Source organism: Nerophis lumbriciformis, linkage group LG04 (assembly GCF_033978685.3).
Source record: "Nerophis lumbriciformis linkage group LG04, RoL_Nlum_v2.1, whole genome shotgun sequence".
In the NCBI taxonomy this organism is placed as follows: domain Eukaryota; kingdom Metazoa; phylum Chordata; class Actinopteri; order Syngnathiformes; family Syngnathidae; genus Nerophis; species Nerophis lumbriciformis.
Genome location: NC_084551.2, coordinates 67,686,606 through 67,700,473, shown reverse-complemented (window position 1 = coordinate 67,700,473; position 13,868 = coordinate 67,686,606). Strand labels below are relative to the sequence as shown.

The window sequence follows — 13,868 nt, the reverse complement described above, 5'->3', positions numbered from 1 at the left end:
CGTTCTTGACATGACAATCAACAATGTCCACACAAATAAGGATAGCAACAATGTAAAGAGTCTTGCTTGCTAACACAAAGCAGGTGCGCGGAATAGCGCTCAAAGGAAGACATGAAACTGCTACAGGAAAACACCAACAAAACAGGAAGGGCCACCAAAATAACAGCGCAAGACAAGAACTAAAGCACTACACACAGGAAAACACTAACAAACTCAAAATAAGACATGACGACCTGGTGGAGTTTCATTCATTTTAACGTTTTCTGCTGGATTTTTTAAATGAGAAAAATGTGCCTTGCCTCAAAAAAGGTTGAAAAATACTGCATTAAACAATGTAACTTTGTCATGAATTGATTAACGTGGACCCCCGACTTAAACAAGTTGAAAAACTTATTGGGGTGTTACCATTTAGTGGTCAATTGTACGGAATTAATATCATTGAAACCTGGGATGTGCTTAATACTATAATTAAAAAAATCTAGCAAAAATGATTTTACAGCTTATCTGGTAAAAGATGTCAACTCAATTATTGAAAATATAGAAGAAATAGCTGAGGAATTCTATACATTTTTTGTGAATGTTGGCCCAAATTTGGCAAAAAATATTAAGTTTAATATGAATGATGAGAAAAAGTTAAAGCGTGTATCCGACATTAAAAATTCAATGTTTCTTGGCGGAGTTTGTGAAAGTGATGTGTTAGAAGTAGTAAGAAAGTTTAAAAACAAAAAATCTGTCGATGGTAACAACGTGGATATGTCACTTGTTAAAGAAGTGATGGATTGTGTCCTGAAGCCGTTTACTTATATATGTAATACATCTTTATCAACTGGAACTTTTCCTGATAAAATGAAAATTGCTAAAGTTATTCCGATTTATAAAAATGGTGATAAACATATGGTCTCAAATTATAGACCTGTCTCTCTACTACCTCAATTTGCAAAAATTCTTGAGAAATTATTTGTAAATAGACTTGATAAGTTCATTGACAAACATGAGCTACTGAATGACCATCAGTATGGGTTCAGGAGTAATCGATCTACATCCCTAGCAGTGATGGACTTTGTAGAAAACGTAGCTACAGCAATAGAAAAAAAGCAACACACCGTTGGAGTATTTATTGATTTATGTAAAACTTTTGACACAATCCATCATTCCTTACTTCTGCAAAAATTGGAAAACTATGGCATAAGAGGTGTTTCACAAGAGTGGTTAAGTAGTTATTTAAGCAATGGAAGCCAAGAAGAGTAACTTGTGGGGTTCCACAAGGCTCGGTATTGGGACCTAAGTTATTTTTACTATATTTAAATGATATTTGTTCAGTATCTAATAAATTGAAATGTATTATGTTTGCAGATGATACAAATGTATATTGTTCAGGAGAAGACTTGAAGGAAGTGTTGAGGGTAATAGAGGTTGAGTTGATTCAGCTAAAAAAATGGTTTGATATCAATAAGTTATCATTAAATGATAAGAAAACTAAATTTATGGAGTTTAGTGGTGCAAGGACAAAACTTGAAGTAAAATTCAAATTAAATCAAGTGGAAATTGATAGAGTATATGAAACTAAATTCTTGGGAATAAAAATTGATCATAAATTATGTTGGAAACCGCATATTGAATATATAAAGGGAAAAATATCCAAATCCATTGCCATTCTTTATAAAGTAAGACACATGCTAAATAAGAAATGTCTGCATATGTTATATTATTCTTTTATTTTTCCATATTTAACATATTGTGTTGAAGTTTGGGGAAATGTTTATAGAACAAACATAGACCCAATAATTAAACTTCAAAAAAGGGTCATTAGAATAATACACAAAGCGTGCTACTATGAACATACCAATCCATTATTTATAAGTTCTAATGTGTTAAAATTTTCAGATATTGTGTTTTTAAAAACAATGGAAATGATGTTTGGAGTAAAGAACAACAGCCTTCCAGCTTGTATTCTTAGGTTATTTAAATTAAGAGGAGAAAACCATAATTTAAGAGGGGTATTGATTTTTGAAATAGGTAAAGCAAGAACGAATATTAAATACAAATGTATTTCAGTTTTAGGAGTTAAATGGTGGAACAAGCTCAGTGATGAGTTGAAGACATGTACTTCTTTGTTAAGGTTTAAGAAAACATTGAAAGGTGAGATAATTGAAAATTATAAAATATAGTAACAATTACTTTCATCCCATTGATTTTGATTTTTTTTTTTAACATTGATGTTCCAGGTAATCTTATTTTCAGTGAAGGTATAGGATAGGCAAATATAAGCTTTGGCTTCAGCCTATTCCTTTTTCGGTCATTCTTTTTCTCTTCTTTTCCTTTTGTGTGTAAATGTGTATGATTGTTATACTGTATATGTATAGTCTGTACTCTTAAACTGGTCACACAAAATGGTTAATGGTTGATGGTTGATTATATGACCGAAATAAACTTATTTCATTCATTCATTCATTCGAATATGTACTGTACTGTGCAATCTATTAATAAAAGTTTCAATCAATCAATCAAAAACAAGGTTTTCCAAAATAAGAGAACAACTTTAACTCCAGTTATGGAAAAAAGTGCCAACGTGGCACTGACATATTTATTATTGAAGTCACAAAAGTGCATTATTTTTTTTAACATGCCTCAAAACAGCTTGGAATTTGGGACATGCTCTCCCTGAGATAATCCTGATACTCATTACAACTAAAGGAAATACTATACTTTGACTTTCACAAAGTGCATTATTATTTTTAATTTTTTTCAAACATGCCTCAAAACAACAGCTACAAAAACAATGAAGGCACACAGCTTCAGTCCAGAGTATACTAGAGCAGTGGTTCTCAACCTTTTTTCAGTGATGTACCCCCTGTGAACATTTTTTTTAATTCAAGTACCGTATTTTCCGCACCATAAGGCGCCCTGGGTTATAAGCCGCGCCTTCAATGAACGGCATATTTCAAAACTTTGTCCACCTATAAGCCGCCCCGTGTTATAAGCCGCATCTAACTGCGCTAAAGGAATGTCAAAAAAACAGTCAGATAGGTCAGTCAAACTTTAATAATATATTAAAAACCAGCGTTCTAACAACTCTGTTCACTCCCAAAATGTGGTGCAAATGTGCAATCACAAACATACGTATATCAACATGGACAGAGCTGCGTGAAAAAAGCCACCCGGCCTCTTCGCGTAAACTTAAACTTACCTTAACCACTCGCTCATCTTTTCTTCATCCATCCATCCCTTCGAGTTAGCTTTTATGATGACGCCGGCTGGAAAGGTCTCTTTTGGCAAGGTCTTCCTTTTGAATATCACCATGGGTGGAAGTTTCTGGCCATTAGCATGGCAAGCTAGAACCACAGTGAAGGATGACTTCTCATTCCCTGTGGTGCGAATATTCACCGTACGTGCTCCCGTTGTATCCACAGTGCGGTTCACAGGAATATCAGTTGCTGTGAAATAGTAATCCGTGTGCGGATGGAGAGATTGCGTCTTTTCATGAACCGGATACCTGTCGCTTAGTAGGAGCCATTTTGTGGTCTTTATAGATGTAAACACACAAAGGAAATGAAACGTACGGTGATATCCGCGCGCTTTTTCTTCTTCTACGCGGGCGGGTGGTTGCTTACAGTAGAAGAAGAAGCGCTTCCTGTTCTATGGGGGCGGGTGCTTACCTTGGCGGTTGCTTGCGTAGAAGAAGAAGCGCTTCCTGTTCTACCGGGGAAAAAGATGGCGGCTGTTTACCGAAGTTGCGAGATCGAAACTTTATGAAAATGAATCTTAATATTAATCCATATATAAAGCGCACCGGGTTAAAAGCCGCACTGTCAGCTTTTGAGTAAATTTGTGGTTTTTAGGTGCGGCTAATAGTGCGGAAAATACGGTACCCCCTAATCAGAGCAAAGCATTTTTGATTGGAAAAAAACAGATAAAGAAGTAAAATACGGCATTATGTCATCAGTTTCTGATTTATTAAATTGTATTGCAGTGCAAAATATTGCTCATTTGTTGTGGTCTTTCTTGAACTATTTGGGGAAAAAAGATACAAAAATAACTCAAATCTTGTTGAAAAATAAACAAGTGATTCAATTATAAATATGTCCACAAAAAATGTAGCTGTCAACACTGAATATTGCATTGTTGCATTGTAATGAATGGAATAGCCTACTTGATTTGATGTTCAGTTTATAAACTTACATTCATATTTTGTTGAAGTATTATTCAATAAATATATTTATAAAGGATTTTTGAATTGTTGCTATTTTTAGAATATTTAAAAAAAAATCTCACGTACCCCTTGGCATACCTTCAAGTACCCCCAGGGGTACGCGTACCCCCATTTGAGAACCACTGTACTAGAGCATACTTGCCGACCTTGAGACCTCCGAATTCGGGATATGGGGTTGGGGGTGGGGTTGAGGTGGGCGGGGGCGAGGTTTGGTGGTAGCGGGGGGGTGTATATTGTAGCGTCCCGGAAGAGTTAGTGCTGCAAGGAGTTCTGGGTATTTGTTCTGTTGTGTTTATGTTGTGTTACGGTGCGGATGTTCTCCCGAAATGCGTTTGTCGTTCTTGTTTGGTGTGGGTTCACAGTGTGGCGCATATTTGTAGCAGTGTTAAAGTTGTTTATACGGCCACCCTCAGTGTGACCTGTATGGCTGTTGCATAAAGCCGTAGATATTAAGTGACTGGGCCGGCACTAATAGGCAGTGCCTTTTAAGGTTTATTGGCACGCTGTACTTCTCCCTACGTCCGTGTACACTGCGGCGTTTTAAAAAGTCACAAATTTTACTTTTTGAAACCGATACCGATAATCTTGAAACCGATATCGATAATTTCCAATATTGCATTTTAAAGCATTTAGCGGCCGATTTAATCGGCAGTCCGATATTATCGGACATCCCTACTTGCAGTGTTGGGTTAGTTACTGAAAACCAGTAATTAGTTACAGTTACTAGTTACTTTATTTCAAAAGTAACTCAGTTACTAACTCAGTTACTTACACCAAAAAGTAATGCGTTACTGTGAAAAGTAACTATTTAGTTACTTCTTTTTCCCCCCTTTTTTTTTAAGGCTCCCATTAATGCCCTTTTAGCCTTCATTTCAGTACTGTTATTGCACTGGAGAATAATACAATGTGTTGATCAACTTGACATGCATTTGCATCACTGAACTCTGCTAAGCAATGTGCTCTACATACAACACACAAAGACAAAGATATGTTTCAAAGGGCCAATTTATTTCAGGCCAGAACAAATTGACAAAACTATTTTAAATAGCTGCAACATAATGGCACTTTAACTTTAACTTTAAGTAGATAGGATCTTTGATCCAAGACACAACTTACATTTAACTAAAATGTTATTTTCTTTGTGCTCGACAAAAGAAAAGTATTGAGAATATCTCCATGTTAAGAAACTCGACTTCTGGCTTCTCCATGATGTCTTGTTAGTTGTTATGAGAGTAGCGTATGTGTGTGGCCCTTTAAGATATGACAGCATGTGAGGTGAGTGACGTCAGTGAGTGAGTGGGCGAGAGAGGTGAGGGACCGGCGACAGTGAGTGCTTGCAGGTGCTCTAGCTTGGTGGATGGCTGCGTACAATAAAGTCACAAAGTTGCAACACACCGCCGGTCCCGTCATTCACCCTCAGCTGTAAAGACCCACTGCTGGGTAAAGTGAAGTTTGTTAGCGCCGAAGACGTACATAGGCTTTGGAGGAACGTCTCCCCTGCGCTCCTCAACTGCGGTATGGGAGTCCCCCCCGCCCCCACCCACACAAAGCACGCCTTTTCTTTTCCACCGCAGCGCTGCAATAAAACACACTCAGATCTTCTGTTTCTAGCCGGTACTACATGAAAAATAACGTAAAATAATGCAGTAACGCATCACGTAGTAACGGTAACTGAGTTACTGAATATAAAAAATAACGTGTTAGATTACTAGTTACCGCCGAAACTAACGGCGTTACGGTAACGCGTTAGTCCCAACACTGCCTACTTGTGACTTATGTTCATGTTTGATTTGGCTTCCTCTTTGCATGTATATATATTTTTGTTTTATTAGAACAGCAGTCTAAACTTCAGACATAGAATTCAGTCAAGTGTTTATCTCATCCTAAGCTTCTGTTTGACGTCCTTTTACAGGCGAGAAGCCTTTCAACTGTCCGAGTGACGGCTGCGAGAAGACATTCAGCAGCCAGTACAGTCTGAAGAGTCACATCCGGGGTCACGACAAGGGACAGTCCTTCAGCGTCACGCTCACTCACCCGCTGTCCGAAGTGAGTCACTTTGCACTTCTGCCACGACACGTTTTGTGTTGCTGTCGAGTCACTTTCTCACATACACGATGCGGCGCATCAGTGTTTTAACAGTTACATCATGTTTGCACGACTTGGCTTTGCACACTGACCAATTATTCACCGTTCATCTTTATATGGTTCCAGGATGCAAATCATTCACTGTGCCTCAGTGACTTAAGTCTGATCTCTACTGACTCTGCCGAGCTACGGGAGCATATTCACAATGTAAGTAGAGCTCAGCTTAATGCATTCAGAATCTTAACAAACCAAAACACATGCACGGATATCTTGCGTGTATTTACAAAGACTAATTCGGTAAGGCAGGGATGTCAAAGTCAAATACAGCAGAGGGCCAAAAAAAAAACACATTTTCTGCAAGCCGAGGGCCGGACTGGTTCAATGTTTATTAAAATGATTGCACATAACCTATTGAACCAAGAACTAACACAGTGCACTGTATTTTATTTAATGATTCAATGAATAATTCAACATTTGTCAACGTGCTCACAGACAAAAACAAACTTCCTTTAAAGAAAAATCACAAGTCCTGTACCGTATTTTCCGCACCATAAGCCGCCCTGGGTTATAAGCCGCGCCTTCAATGAACGGCATATTTCAAAACTTTTTCCACCTATAAGACGCCCCGTGTTATAAGCCGCATCTAACAGCGCTAAAGGAATGTCAAAAAAACAGTCAGATAGGTCAGTCAAACTTTAATAATATATTAAAAACCAGCGTGATGTGGGCGCGCATGGAGTCGTATATCAACATGGACGGAGCTGCGTGAAAAAAGCCACCCGGCCTCTTCGCGTAAACTTACCTTAACCACTCGCTCATCTTTTCTTCATCCATCCATCCCTTCGAGTTAGCTTTTATGATGACGCCGGCTGGAAAGGTCTCTTTTGGCAAGGTCTTCCTTTTGAATATCACCATGGGTGGAAGTTTCTGGCCATTAGCATGGCAAGCTAGAACCACAGTGAAGGATGACTTCTCATTCCTTGTGGTGCGAATATTCACCGTACGTGCTCCCGTTGTATCCACAGTGCGGTTCACAGGAATATCAAAAGTCAGTGGAACCTCGTCCATGTTGATAATGTTCTCTGGCCGGATCTTTTTTTCAGCTATCTTGTTTTTACAATATGCACGGAAAGTAGCCAGCTTTTCTTGAAAGTCTTTAGGCAGTTGCTGTGAAATAGTAGTCCGTGTGCGGATGGAGAGATTGCGTCTTTTCATGAACCGGAAACCTGTCGCTTAGTAGGAGCCATTTTGTGGTCTTTACAGATGTAAACACACAAAGGAAATGAAACGTACGGTAATATCCGCGCTTCTTCTTCTTCTTCTACGCGGGCGGGTGGTTGCTTACAGTAGAAGAAGAAGCGCTTCCTGTTCTATGGGGGCGGGTGCTTACCTTGGCGGTTGCTTGCGTAGAAGAAGAAGAAAAAAGACGGGGAAAAAAGATGGCGGCTGTTTACCGTAGTTGCGAGACCGAAACTTTATGAAAATGAATCTTAATATTAATCCATATATAAAGCGCACCGGGTTATAAGGCGCACTGTCAGCTTTTGAGAAAATTTGTGGTTTTTAGGTGCGCCTTATAGTGCGGAATATACGGTACATTAAATGAATAAAGCAATATTTTCTTATGGCTCTGACAGTTTATTTCATGGGGAAAATATTTCCAACAGGCAAACAGCAAACAAGTAAATGTCCTTCAAAAATAAAATATGTTCCTTAATATCAAGATGAGTGCATAAATGACAACCTTTTTCCAAAACACAATATAGAATGTGAGATACAATAGGATAATGCATACATTTATCAATCAATCAATCAATCAATGTTTATTTATATAGCCCTAAATCACAAGTGTCTCAAAGGGCTGCACAAGCCACAACGACATTCTCGGTACAAAGCCCACATGAGGGCAAGGAAAAACTCACCCCAGTGGGACGTCGATGTGAATGACTATGAGAAACCTTGGAGAGGACCGCATATGTGGGTAACCCCCCCCCCCTCTAGGGGAGACCGAAAGCAATGGATGTCGAGTGGGTCTGACATAATATTGTGAGAGTCCAGTCCATAGTGGATCTAACATAATAGTGAGAGTCCAGTCCATAGTGGATCTAACATAATAGTAAGAGTCCAGTCCATAGTGGATCTAACATAATAGTAAGAGTCCAGTCCATAGTGGATCTAACATAATAGTGAGAGTCCAGTCCATAGTGGATCTAACATAATTGTGTGAGAGTCCAGTCCATAGTGGATCTAACATAATAGTGAGAGTCCAGTCCATAGTGGATCTAACATAATAGTGAGAGTCCAGTCCATAGTGGATCTAACATAATATTGTGAAAGTCCAGTCCATAGTGGATCTAACATAATAGTGAGAGTCCAGTCCATAGTGGATCTAACATAATAGTAAGAGTCCAGTCCATAGTGGATCTAACATAATAGTAAGAGTCCAGTCCATAGTGGATCTAACATAATAGTGAGAGTCCAGTCCATAGTGGATCTAACATAATTGTGTGAGAGTCCAGTCCATAGTGGATCTAACATAATAGTGAGAGTCCAGTCCATAGTGGATCTAACATAATAGTGAGAGTCCAGTCCATAGTGGATCTAACATAATATTGTGAAAGTCCAGTCCATAGTGGATCTAACATAATAGTGAGAGTCCAGTCCATAGTGGATCTAACATAATAGTAAGAGTCCAGTCCATAGTGGATCTAACATAATAGTAAGAGTCCAGTCCATAGTGGATCTAACATAATAGTGAGAGTCCAGTCCATAGTGGATCTAACATAATTGTGTGAGAGTCCAGTCCATAGTGGATCTAACATAATAGTGAGAGTCCAGTCCATAGTGGATCTAACATAATAGTGAGAGTCCAGTCCATAGTGGATCTAACATAATATTGTGAAAGTCCAGTCCATAGTGGATCTAACATAATAGTGAGAGTCCAGTCCATAGTGGATCTAACATAATAGTAAGAGTCCAGTCCATAGTGGATCTAACATAATAGTGAAAGTCCAGTCCATAGTGGATCTAACATAATAGTGAGAGTCCAGTCCATAGTGGATCCAACATAATAGTAAGAGTCCAGTCCATAGTGGATCTAACATAATAGTGAGAGTCCAGTCCATAGTGGATCCAACATAATAGTAAGAGTCCAGTCCATAGTGGATCTAACATAATAGTGAGAGTCCAGTCCAAAGTGGATCTAACATAATAGTGAGAGTCCAGTCCATAGTGGATCTAACATAATAGTGTGAGAGTCCAGTCCATAGTGGATCCAACATAATAGTAAGAGTCCAGTCCATAGTGGATCTAACATAATAGTGAGAGTCCAGTCCAAAGTGGATCTAACATAATAGTGAGAGTCCAGTCCATAGTGGATCTAACATAATAGTGAGAGTCCAGTCCATAGTGGATCTAACATAATAGTGAGAGTCCAGTCCATATTGGATCTAACATAATAGTGAGAGTCCAGTCCATAGTGGATCTAACATAATAGTGAGAGTCCAGTCCAAAGTGGATCTAACATAATAGTGAGAGTCCAATCCATAGTGGATCTAACATAATAGTGTGAGAGTCCAGTCCATAGTGGATCTAACATAATAGTAAGAGTCCAGTCCTTAGTGGATCTAACATAATAGTAAGAGTCCAGTCCTTAGTGGATCTAACATAATAGTGAGAGTCCAGTCCATAGTGGATCTAACATAATAGTAAGAGTCCAGTCCTTAGTGGATCTAACATAATAGTGTGAGAGTCCAGTCCATAGTGGATCTAACATAATAGTGAGAGTCCAGTCCATAGTGGATCTAACATAATAGTAAGAGTCCAGTCCATAGTGGATCTAACATAATAGTGAAAGTCCAGTCCATAGTGGATCTAACATAATATTGTGAAAGTCCAGTCCATAGTGGATCTAACATAATAGTGAGAGTCCAGTCCATAGTGGATCTAACATAATAGTAAGAGTCCAGTCCATAGTGGATCTAACATAATAGTGAGAGTCCAGTCCATAGTGGATCTAACATAATATTGTGAAAGTCCAGTCCATAGTGGATCTAACATAATAGTGAGAGTCCAGTCCATAGTGGATCTAACATAATAGTAAGAGTCCAGTCCATAGTGGATCTAACATAATAGTAAGAGTCCAGTCCATAGTGGATCTAACATAATAGTGAGAGTCCAGTCCATAGTGGATCTAACATAATAGTGAGAGTCCAGTCCATAGTGGATCTAACATAATAGTAAGAGTCCAGTCCATAGTGGATCTAACATAATAGTAAGAGTCCAGTCCATAGTGGATCTAACATAATAGTGAGAGTCCAGTCCATAGTGGATCTAACATAATAGTGAGAGTCCAGTCCATAGTGGATCTAACATAATAGTAAGAGTCCAGTCCATAGTGGATCTAACATAATAGTGAGAGTCCAGTCCATAGTGGATCTAACATAATAGTAAGAGTCCAGTCCATAGTGGATCTAACATAATAGTAAGAGTCCAGTCCATAGTGGATCTAACATAATAGTGAGAGTCCAGTCCATAGTGGATCTAACATAATAGTGAGAGTCCAGTCCATAGTGGATCTAACATAATAGTAAGAGTCCAGTCCATAGTGGATCTAACATAATAGTGAGAGTCCAGTCCATAGTGGATCTAACATAATAGTGAGAGTCCAGTCCATAGTGGATCTAACATACTGGTAAGAGTCCAGTCCATAGTGGATCCAACATAATAGTAAGAGTCCAGTCCATAGTGGATCTAACATAATAGTGAGAGTCCAGTCCATAGTGGATCTAACATAATATTGTGAAAGTCCAGTCCATAGTGGATCTAACATAATAGTGAGAGTCCAGTCCATAGTGGATCCAACATAATAGTAAGAGTCCAGTCCATAGTGGGGCCAGCAGGACACCATCACGAGCGGAGACGGGTCAGCAGTGCAGAGATGTTCCCAGCCGATGCACAGGCGAGGGGTCCACCCCGGGTCCCGACTCTGGACAGCCAGCACTTCATCCATGGCCACCGGACCTGTGCCCCCCCCCCCCCCTCAAGGAAAAGGGGAGCAGAGGAGAAAAGAAAAGAAACGGCAGATCAACTGGTCTAACAGGGGGTCTATTTAAAGGCTAGAGTATACAAATGAGTTTTAAGATGGGACTTAAATGCTTCTACTGAGGTAGCATCTCTAATTGTTACCGGGAGGGCATTCCATAGTACTGGAGCCCCAATAGAAAACGCTCTATAGCCCGCAGACTTTTTTTGGGCTCTGGGAATCACTAATAAGCCGGAGTTCTTTGAACGTAGATTTCTTGCCGGGACATATGGTACAATGCAATCGACAAGATAGGACGGAGCTAGACCGTGTAGTATTTTATACGTAAGTAGTAAAACCTTAAAGTCACATCTTAAGTGCACAGGAAGCCAGTGCAGGTGAGCCAGTATAGGTATATATATATGTATATATGTATATAAAGGTATATACAGTATAGGCGTAATATGATCAAACTTTCTTGTTCTTGTCAAAAGTCTAGCAGCCGCATTTTGTACCAATTGTAGTCTTTTAATGCTAGACATAGGGAGACCCCAAAATAATAAGTTACAGTAGTCGAGACGAGACGTAACGAACGCATGAATAATGATCTCAGCGTCGCTAGTGGATAAAATAGAACGAATTTTAGCGATATTGCGGAGATGAAAGAAGGCCGTTTTAGTAACACTCTTAATGTGTGACTCAAAGGAGAGAGTTGGGTGGAAGATAATACCCAGATTCTTTACTGATTGTGTAATTGTTTGGTTGTCAAATGTTAAGGTGGTATTATTAAATAAATGTCGGTGTTTAGCAGGACCGATAATCAGCATTTCCGTTTTCTTGGCGTTGAGTTGCAAGAAGTTAGCGGACATCCATTGTTTAATTTCATTAAGACACGCCTCCAGCTGACTACAATCCGGCGTGTTGGTCAGCTTTAGGGGCATGTAGAGTTGGGTGTCATCAGCATAACAATGAAAGCTAACACCGTATTTGCGTATGATGTCGCCTAGCGGCAGCATGTAAATAATAAAGAGTGCAGGGCCAAGAACCGAACCCTGAGGAACTCCGCACGTTACCTTAACATAGTCCGAGGTCACATTATTATGGGAGACGCATTGCATCCTGTCAGTAAGATAAGAGTTAAACCACGACAGAGCTAAGTCTGACATACCAATACGTGTTTTGATACGCTCTAATAAAATATTATGATCGACGGTATCGAAAGCAGCGCTAAGATCAAGAAGCAGCAACATAGATGACGCATCAGAATCCATCGTTAGCAGTAGATCATTAGTCATTTTTGCGAGGGCTGTCTCCGTAGAGTGATTTGCCCTGAAACCGGATTGAAAAGGTTCACAGAGATTGTTAGACACTAAGTGTTCATTTAGCTGCTGTGCGACAATTTTTTCGAGGATTTTCGAAATAAAGGGAAGGTGGGACACCGGTCGGTAGTTTACCATGAGGTCAGGATCAAGGTTAGGTCTTTTGAGCAGAGGATGAATAACCGCTTTCTTGAATGCTAGGGGAACAGTGCCAGAGGAAAGTGATAAGTTTATAATATTTAGCACTGATGGACCTAATAATACAAAAAGCTCCTTGATAAGTTTCCCAGGAAGTGGGTCAAGTAAACATGTTGTTTGTTTTATCCCACTTACACGCCGTAATAGTTCCTCTAATGTTATGTCATCAAAAAGAGAGAGACTATTTTGTATTGCAGTATCCGTCGTAGATACAGTTGTAACTGTGTTAATAGAACCCAGTTGTAGCTGGGATGCGTTGTCTTTAATCTCCTTTCTAATGAGTTCAATTTTCTTATTAAAGAAATTCATAAAGTCATCTGCCGAGTGGGTGGAGCTATTGGGAGGAGTCCCTTGTTGGGTTAGCGATGCTACTGTACTAAACAAAAATTTAGGGTCGTTTTTGTTGAGGCGGATGAGATTTGAGTAATGTTTAGCTTTAGCTAAGGTAAGCATGCGTTTATACAATTATAAACATAATATTGGGGGGCGTGCCTTAAAGGCACTGCCTTTAGCGTCCTCTACAACCTGTCGTCACGTCTGCTTTTCCTCCATACAAACAGCGTGCCGGCCCCTGTCACATGATATATGCGGCTTCTACACACACATAAGTGAATGCAATACACACATAAGTGAATGCATGCACACTTGATCAACAGCGATACAGGTCACACTTAGGGTGGCCGCATAAACAACTTTAACACTGTTACAAATATACGCCACACTGTGAACCCACACCAAACAAGAATGACAAACACATTTCGGGAGAACATCCGCACCGTAACACAACGTAAACACAACAGAACAAATACCCAGAAGCCCTTGCAGCACTAACTCTTCCAGGACGCTACAATATACACCTCCCGCTACCACCAAATCCCGCCCCCCCCAACTCTGCCCACCTGAGCCCCGACATTAATGAACTAGCATCCAAGAAAAGATGTCAGGTATCTGGCTTGGGCACATCAGATTAGATCAGTGTGTTGCAAACTGAGCAGTTTAAAGTCCTGAATGGTTGGTTTATTCATTGTTATTT

At 39.6% G+C, this 13,868-nt stretch overlaps 1 protein-coding gene across 1 annotated transcript in view; it reads left to right on the top strand.

The window, feature by feature from the left end:
- Positions 1–13,868, top strand: part of mtf1 (metal-regulatory transcription factor 1) — an 81,698-nt gene that overhangs the window by 49,792 nt on the left and 18,038 nt on the right. The window contains exons 6-7 of the mRNA XM_061958794.2: positions 6,123–6,256; positions 6,422–6,502. Coding sequence (XP_061814778.2) covers positions 6,123–6,256; positions 6,422–6,502 — 215 coding nt within the window. The remainder of the gene's footprint in view (positions 1–6,122; positions 6,257–6,421; positions 6,503–13,868) is intronic.